We start from the raw sequence: 9,157 nt of genomic DNA on the forward strand, positions 1-9,157 counted from the left end.
CAATAAATAAATCAATTTATATCTTGCAGAATTACATGCAAATGTTGCTATACCCCAACTATAGAAACATAGGCTGGAAGGAGTATCCTGAATCAGATTTGAAAACATTGTAAGATTTACTCTATAATATTTATTTAAATTTTTCCTCCTCTCATATCACTTCCTATCCTTTTCTGATATTTGGTTTAAGTATATAGGGATGCCCTGGTTCGACTTATTACTAAACATCCGGATGTTTAATCGCTATTTTGTATCGACTAACCAAAAAAAAATAAAATTTTTATACACAAAAAATATAACACAAAAAAACGAGGAAAAAGTACAAAAATTAACATTACTACCAAACACGAGTGTTTTGACAGTTTGGTGGTATAGCTAATTTTCGTATTTTTTTTCTCGTTTTTTTGTTTGGTATTTTTTGTTCTTTTTTCTCTTAGTTTTTAGGCTGTTTAGTTAGCTATGTAGTCGGCTAAACAATTTTTTAGTAACAAGTCGAACGAGGACACACTCATACTCTTTAATGCAAAAATTGACCCTACCCACTTACCAACTATTTTAAAAACTTTTTTATAAATAATCATTGGTCATATTGGTTAAAATAACTTTAAAAAAGTTTAAACCAGGAGGAACTAATCAAGTCAGCTTGTCAGCACGAAATATGGGAATGTGTCTTAGAATCCAAGAAGAAATACCGGGACCTTATGATGTCCCCTTCCGATAATAAGTAAAATTTAAACCTTTTTCTTTTTAAATAAGCAAGGAAAATACTTTATACAGTTGAGCGCTCTTTAATAAGAATTCTGTTATTAAAAACAGAACCAAATTGTTCATTGATTTTATATTTCAATCCAATCTTGGTATAGGTATGCAGCTTAACTTGGATAAAGGCGTTAGTGCCAACATATAGAAATTTATCAAACAATAACAAAATTATATCAAGCCATTTTTTAAAAATATAATTAAAATAATTCTGAAACTCCATCAACTACACTAAAATAATTCCATTGAAAATCAATTGACAAATCAAATATATAATTTTCCATTAAGTCTTTATTGCCAGCTTGCTTACACAAAGAAATCCTGTATCACATTCGCAGTTTTTATAATACAAAATTTAAAGATTGACATCATATCAATATTTGACATGCATAACTTATAATATTGTCATATGTTATATAAAATAACATATACAATCTACGAATGTAACATTTATACATATTTGATTGTCATTTTATATTAGATAAAGTTATATATAATGTAAAAATATTACTAATAATATTAACCCTGACCGATATCTCTCTAACTTTGTAACCCTATCTATTTTCCCAGGCGCGTAACCAATGGGGGGGGGGAATTCCCCCCCCCATCGCAAATTTGACTTTCATAAATATCATTTTAAGCTAATAAAAATTTTACCCCCACCCTTCACCCCCCCCCTACCACCAATCAAAATTTTACAAATATTTGAATATCAATTTTCCAACATATTATTCAAAAATATTAATAAAATGGAAAAATATTTAGTTAAAGAGATTGAAATCTCATAATATTTATCTAGACGTTGAATCGAAGGTTAAATTTTATGATATAACACTAATTAAACCTCGTTTACCTAGGCCTTGAGATGAAAATAAATATTGGCTCAACTGAAGAATATTATAAAATATCCATTTTCATCTCATTCTTAGATACTTTTTTATCGCAAATAAAAGTACGGGTTTTAGATAAAAAACAAGTCTTTAGCAATCTTCAAATTTTATTACCCAAAGATCCTTCTTCATTTTCTAATGCCACTATTGGTAAAATTAAATATTTAGAAAAATTTTATTCCTATGAGATTGATACTGAAATAAATTTAATCAGTGAATTCGAATTGTGGTATAAATATTTATACGTTTAGCTATTTATACGTTTAGCTATTTTACCTGAGCATGCTATTGATGCGCTCAATCGGTGTAAAGAAACCTTTGCTCAATTTCCTAATATTTCGAAGTTGTTTTATATTCTTGCATGTTTGCCTATTACAACATGTACGAATGAAAGGACTTTTTCCAACTTGAGAAGGTTGAAAACATATTTACGAAGTACTGAATCTCGGCTAAATGGGTTAGCTCTGTTAAATATACACAGAGATTTGGTTCCAACGACAAACGAAATAATTAAAAATCTTGTATTTGATAAGAAGTTAAAAAAACTTTTTTAATTATTTTCTAGTCAATATTTTAAACACACTACTATTAGTATTTTCAATAAAAAAGTTATATTCTATTATATTGTATGAGAATTTAAGCTGAGGCTAGTTTTTAAAGCAAATTTTATAAAAAAAATGACATTACACTTTATTTCAACTTTACATTTAAAAAAACCTTTACATTTAAAAAAACTTTATTAAATATAATATACCTAACTTTAAATAATAAAAAAGAGGCTTGTAATATCCTATCCATAAGCACGAATTAGTAAATAATAGTTAAAAATAGAAATATAATTATTATTAAATTATGAATAATTTAATAGAATAGCTAACCGGGGGAAAGCTGGCCGAAGGCTAGGTAAAAGGTTTGGGGGCGAAGCCCCCAAAAAAATTTTTCCCCCCCTATAAGAAAATCCTGGATACGCCACTGTATTTTCCTGTTTCAGATAAAAATTGCTACGTCGGGGATCAAACCCTGGTCGAAATAGCTTACTGCCCTTCCAGTAAATGTCTCTAACCCTCTGAGCCACAATCTATTATTCAAAAAAGAATATTTTCTTAATTTAAGGTGTTATTAAATATTCTATGATAATATTTAAAAAATCAATAACTTCGGGCCTTTATGCATCACTATAAAAAAATAAGAAATCCTTCAATATGGAAATATTTATGTATAATAAATCTCGATATTAACATCCCTAGTTAGAATAAATTTTTTAATTCCTATTAAAATCGATAATATTTTTAATTATAATAAGATATCTCAGATCAGAATTTATTTACGAAAAAATCGGGGAAACGTTAAATTTTTGAAAGATTTATTATGTCTATTCTTTAAAATTTAAAAAAATAAAGAATTCAGCCCCATCTAAGGAGCATAGTATATTGCAACGCCATCAGTTATGGCTCGAACGAGGAATGGGATTTCGCCTTCCAAAGATACCTAAATGAAGAAGTTTAATTATATTTATATAAAAGTATTTGTTTCATTCTATGTCTAAACATTTTTTTAAATAAAGAACGCACAAGAAAAAACGAGATATTTGATAGCGATGGGGTGTAGTCGAGAACCCTGGATAATTAACAGGTTAATTTATTTTTCACTTTCAGAAACAATTTGTTGCACAGCTTCTTCCCGGTCTTAGTGGGTCCTGCATGATGTTTGAGATATTTTAATTAAAAAAATGAATATTTTATATATAGTTAAATTTATTATTTAACCTAACTGGAATATTAGAAGAGTGGATTAATAAAATAGACCAAGGCCCAAAAAGATTCGATATCAGGTGTGTCGGGGCTTTTGGGCACTTCCAAAAAAATTTAAAAATTGTAACTCTAGAGATAAATAAAGCGATTGTTGGAGATATCGTATTCAGATAAATTCCAGTATAAGAACATGAAAAGAGGATTTTTCTTATAATAGACGAGATTTTTTTAAAAAGTGATTTGAAAACTATTTAAACCCTCTTTAGATAACCTTTTCCATATTGTGAATTGATTATTATAAATTTTAAGGTGCTAATGTGAAAAGTGCGGGTGGAAGAGGAGGGGGCGGAAGGTTCCTGACTGCCGCCTTACAGGTTATGCTGTGTATCTTATTATGGATATCGATTTATATTTATAAATCCTATAAAAAAATCATTTGTATTTATATAATATTTAAAATCTTCCATATTTCACTCATTTATATCAATTAAAAACCATAGTAAATGAACACGTCTAACATTAGGGGGGCTTCACTAGATTTTTTAGTTTTAGCGAACTAAATAAGTGTTCAATTTGTATTTTTAAGCAGACCCTCTAAAATTTTATCGGCGCTCGAGCCCCTGATAGACTCTAGTGAGAATTTAGTACTCTGATTCATTTATTATTTTTATCTAAATAAGAAAAAAGGCAGAATCAAATGTTTTTATAAGAAATATAGAGATAAATAATATGATTTATTCTTTTAATTTGAACATTGGAGTCAGAAGGGAGTGGAAAGGGGGGTTTTTAGCAACCCCTATTTTTTTTATGAACGTTCATGGGTTTATTTTTTTTTATAAAATTAGGATAAATTCAAAATAGCTCTTTTTAACAAAGCAATATTTAGCCTTTTTTTAAAAAAAATGTAATTTTCATGAGCACCTTGCATACTCACCATTCAAAACATGTCCTTTAAATAAGTAAGGCTACATTCATACTGGGCAAAATATCTGACCTGACAGCCTCCGACATCGCATTCAAATTTATTATTTTTGACGTTTCCGCTTATAACAAATTAGACGTTATTATATAAATCAAATAAACAATATTCACCTGTAAAATTATTGATCATGCATTAAATGCCATTTAAAAGTAAAAAAATGTCATAAACACGAAGAAACAAAATCAAAATATATAATTTATATTATAAATTACATATTTATATTTTCTAATATCGTCGGTCTAGAATTGGATTTGAGTGCTCCACTTGCGCAAATGTTTAAAATGAGAAAATCAACATTAAAGTTTAAAATCAAATATAGGAAAAACTTATTGATCAATTTAATTAAAAATTTTAGAGATAATTTATCATATTGTTAATTAATTATTGCCTAAAAAATTTTTGTTCAAATATTTAAATATAAAATATATTTGATAAAATCAAAATGCAAGTGAAGCAAATATAACAGTTTATGATTTATTTTTGATGTTCAAAATGCTCCATTTACACTTTATTTATTAGAATTTAATAAATATATTCAAATATATAACTTCAAATCATAGAAATTAACACTATATCTTATTTTTTTTCTAATTTATTCATGTATAATGATCTTTAACAGGAATTCATGATAATTCTTCACATTTTTTAGAATTTAATTCATATATAATTGAAAATACCCTCAAAGTACCCCTTTGAAGAATCTTTTTGCCTATTTCCAGTATTTTGATATAAATTTTTAAAGAAATAACTAATATGTTTATTACTTATGTCAAGTGTTTGTAAGAAAAATTATCTGCAAACTCTAACTTTAACATTCTCCACTTTAAAAAAATATAAGTATGCTAGTTTTTTAATTTAAAGAATCTTTTACCCTTCTCTTACAGTCCTAACAATAAATTTGCTATAGAAAGATTCTTTAGCTTCATCAGCTAAGCTCAAAAAAGCCTCATGAATAATTTTACTCTGATCTGCATTAACTTTTTTATGACATTGAAATGTACATTTATTAGAATGACCATTCTGAACCATCCTTTCTCTTTTTAAATCACCTTAAATATTGATATAGGTCTCACCACATTCCCTTAATCTTTTTCTTATATTTGTTTGCTTCGAAGTTGAAGATAAAATAAAAATAAATTTTTATATTTAATGAGCAAGTAATGCTTAACCCTTGGTGGGGTTTATGAAACCCCAGGCTTCCTAGAATTGTTGTTACATAAAAATGGTCATTATTAAGATCTGAAATCTTCAGTAGCTTCATGAAATATATCTTAGCTATATTTCAAATTTCATATATTTTGGTTGAATAGCTTTTAGGATATAAGCAAGAATTATTATGCTTTTTTTTTTAATTTTTTTTATAATTATCTCATTTTTCAAATTATTTTTATCATTTAAGAAAAAAAAGGATGTCATATCGCTATCAACTTTTCACTATAATAAAAATATTGATAAAAATGATTCAAGCAAGCCTGAAATGATAACATTTACAATATGACTAAAGGTAGGTTAGATATGGTGTATTGAATGACAAAAAATGATAATAATTTTAAGAAGGTATTAATTACTCCTTGTAGTGGATATTTTTGTGTTTGTTATATTATGTGAATTAATTGATATTATGTTAGAGGTGTGTAAGACCTTCTTTAAATTATATCATTTTTTGTCATTCAATACATCATATCTAACCTATCTTTAGTCATATTGTAAAATGTTATAATTTCAGGCTTGATTGAATCATTTTTATCAACATTTTTATTATAGTGATATCAAAATAATGAATTAAATTTTAAAAACAATTATTAATAAAAAATTTACCTTGACATTAAAATAATTGAGGATAGATATGGAATGAAAAATATAGAAAATCAAATAAAAAGGGAGGGAAATACAACATGTGATTAAACAAGATAATAGGATAGGCCATGCATATGAATTAAAAATTACATCGTTATATGCAAATAGAGCAAAATTGACAGTGCTATAACTTTGGCAAAAATTAAAATTTTTTAATCTAGTTTTTATTTTTATATATATTGGAAATAAATAAGTTATTATCCACTTCTAACTCAACAATTTTGAAAATGTCGAGTGAAGCACTCCAATTCTAGACTGACGATATTATAAATTATTTTATAAAGAATGTCACTAGTACTTATTCTTCAGATGAAGATGATATAACTCTGCCCTGACCGCATATAAACGTTTTTCATACAAATAAAAAAAACTAATGGCAAAGTCTAAATTTTGTAAGTCTGTTTTATACCTCAATTTAAATATTTTAACCTCGATAGCAGGTTAAAACAAACACACACACAATCATCATTTGTATATAAACACATAATCACGGCGTACTAAAAATTATAATTAGCGTTCGGTAACTAAACCTTACTCGATATTATATTATATATATATATAAATTCATTATTAAACATATATAATTAACGAATATGATAATTTATAATATATTACATTATAAACAATAATTTCTAATTTACTCACAGCTAAAATCTAAAAAACATGTAAGTAAAATTATGAATTTAGAATAAATTCTGATAAAGATTTTTAAATTTTTTTTTAATGAGGATCTGAATGAAGATTTTTGTGAAAATGATCTATTAATAGTTTTTTGAAAATAAAAATCATTCTTTAAATATTTTTAAAAAATTATTCCAATAAATTTTTTTATTTATCAAATATAATACCCATTCTCTGTTTCAGCTAAACTTGTGTTAGCACATAGAAATTTATGTTGAGCACTAAGCTCTCCTATTTATCTGATCCAACTTATTTCAAAAAGAATGATTTATGTATATAATATTTTATGATTTTTTTAATTTATGGGGAAAAAAATAAATAAAAAGAAAATTCAAATTTTGTATGAATAACAATAACGCGTTCCTTTTTTCATAAGGTAACAGTAACACATTTCTTTTTTAAAGTAATGCTCTTACAGCACTAGTTATAAATCGTTAGAAACGATTTTTGAACATTTGCCGGATCTCAAAGTCATCGATTTTACTAAATTTGCCGGATCTCAAAGTCATCGATTTTACTAAATTTGCCGGCTCATCGGAACGGAAGCTACTATGAACATTTAGCATTTTTAATGAGACGGACTCTCCATTATAAATGAAGCTTAAGCCAGTTTTGCTTCTGAATTTAATTATATTTTTCCAATTTTTTTTTAAATTTTGTTTCTTTACACCATTTAAATTGTAAATTAAATTAAAATAATAATGCCGGAAATGTATTCTAATAACACATTTTAATTGATGGCATGTATTTAGGTACATCAAGCTTTGAAAATAAATTATTCCCATACTCATTTTTTTTAAATCAAAAATAAATAGAATACTTCATTATTCCTTGAACGAGAGCATGGTAAGGTCTCAAGATATGACCACTCTTTTACGTTCGATCGCTCATTCGAATCAGGTTGGTAGAATCGTAACTTGGTCCTTTATCATGAATAACTGGGATATCATCACCAAAAAGTAAATGAATGATATTTAGAAATGGGAGATAAGGAAGAAATGATAAACGAGGGAGGGAAGGAAGAAATTAAGAAAAGAAAAATAGATCTCGACATAAATGATTGTAAATAAGTAAATAATTAATTTTTTGTTTTCCTCAAGATGGGGCAACAATCACTTTGCATTTGAAAACATAATAACAATATTGATGTATGGTAGAAATACGAAAGATGAACTTAATGAAGTTTTTTTATACCTTATTTCATTTATCAAATACATTATTCATTTAAAACTTCGCCACATTCACAGTAAAATATGTTTTAACGAGGCGATAAAAATAATCAATCATCACGATATGGCCCTACATTTTATAAACTGTGAACGAGGGCATGGGAGGATGGGAATTATTATTTTTTCCTTCAAATCCCAAATTTATTTTTCAAATGAACATTAGATTTTGTATTTCATCTCGAGGCAAACGGAGAAACACCAAAAGATAACCCTGAAGAAGAGTAGTGAAAAAATGTTAGGCGAATCATTCTTTAGCGCCGGGATAGAAAAAATTCTCTTGAACGTTGCTTGGTTGGATCGGAATGAAAAGGTCGTTAGCGAATGGTTAGAAATGTTGTTGCCTTATTTCAGGAACTTCTGGTTGTCGAAACACTGATTTCTTTCCCATTTATATATACTTTATTTCTTCCATTAATTTCTTTTTTTATTTAAACTTTCATTTATTTTTTAGAATTAAATATAAAATATTTAATTTTAATCGTATACATACAAAATATTCATTTAAAAAAGAAAATAAAATTATATCAGATGATGTATAAATGAACGTTATTTAAATTTAAAAAAAAAAAAATGTTTTTATATGATTAGTTAGTAACATTGCTTATCAATATTGATTTTGTTATATTACCATAAAATATATTATATGTATCTATATATTATATATTAATTTTTAAATTATTATTGAAATTGTTGTTTTAGATATTTATATTATAGTTTAGTTAGTATATTTAAAATATGTTCAAATTTGTTAAGAATATTAATAATATACTAGATTTATTTAGTACATACAATTTTAAATAAAACTCTCTAAAGTGCCCCTCACTTTATAGAGCAATCATTTTGTGCATAGAATGCTTTTTTAAAAAAAAAAAATATGAGCTTAATATGATTATGTTATCATTTTTTTAAAAAATAATGCATATTCACCGGGGGCGCGTAGTTTAGTCAAAAAAATTTTTTCGAAAATTAAAATTTAAAAAAAAAATGAATATAGTACTATTTTCAATC

General features: G+C 26.2%; 1 protein-coding gene across 3 annotated transcripts in view; it reads left to right on the forward strand.

Annotated features, from left to right (window-relative positions):
• Positions 1-8,711, forward strand: part of LOC135922646 (aminopeptidase N-like) — a 28,418-nt gene extending 19,707 nt beyond the window's left edge. The window contains exons 21-27 of one of the 3 annotated variants that reach the window (XM_065457071.1): positions 30-109; positions 614-724; positions 3,050-3,149; positions 3,214-3,281; positions 7,736-7,879; positions 8,021-8,102; positions 8,313-8,711. In XM_065457071.1, coding sequence (XP_065313143.1) covers positions 30-109; positions 614-724; positions 3,050-3,149; positions 3,214-3,281; positions 7,736-7,879; positions 8,021-8,102; positions 8,313-8,525 — 798 coding nt within the window. In that variant the 3' untranslated portion in view covers positions 8,526-8,711. Of the gene's footprint in view, positions 1-29; positions 110-613; positions 725-3,049; positions 3,150-3,213; positions 3,282-3,709; positions 3,775-7,735; positions 7,880-8,020; positions 8,103-8,312 lie in introns of those variants that run through there. The other 2 variants (XM_065457072.1, XR_010570981.1) reach the window with 2 other exon arrangements.
• The last annotated feature ends 446 nt before the right edge of the window (positions 8,712-9,157 follow it).

The sequence above is a fragment of the Gordionus sp. m RMFG-2023 genome, chromosome 1 (assembly GCF_954871325.1).
Source record: "Gordionus sp. m RMFG-2023 chromosome 1, tfGorSpeb1-WG-v2, whole genome shotgun sequence".
NCBI lineage: Eukaryota > Metazoa > Nematomorpha > Gordioida > Chordodea > Parachordodidae > Gordionus > Gordionus sp. m RMFG-2023.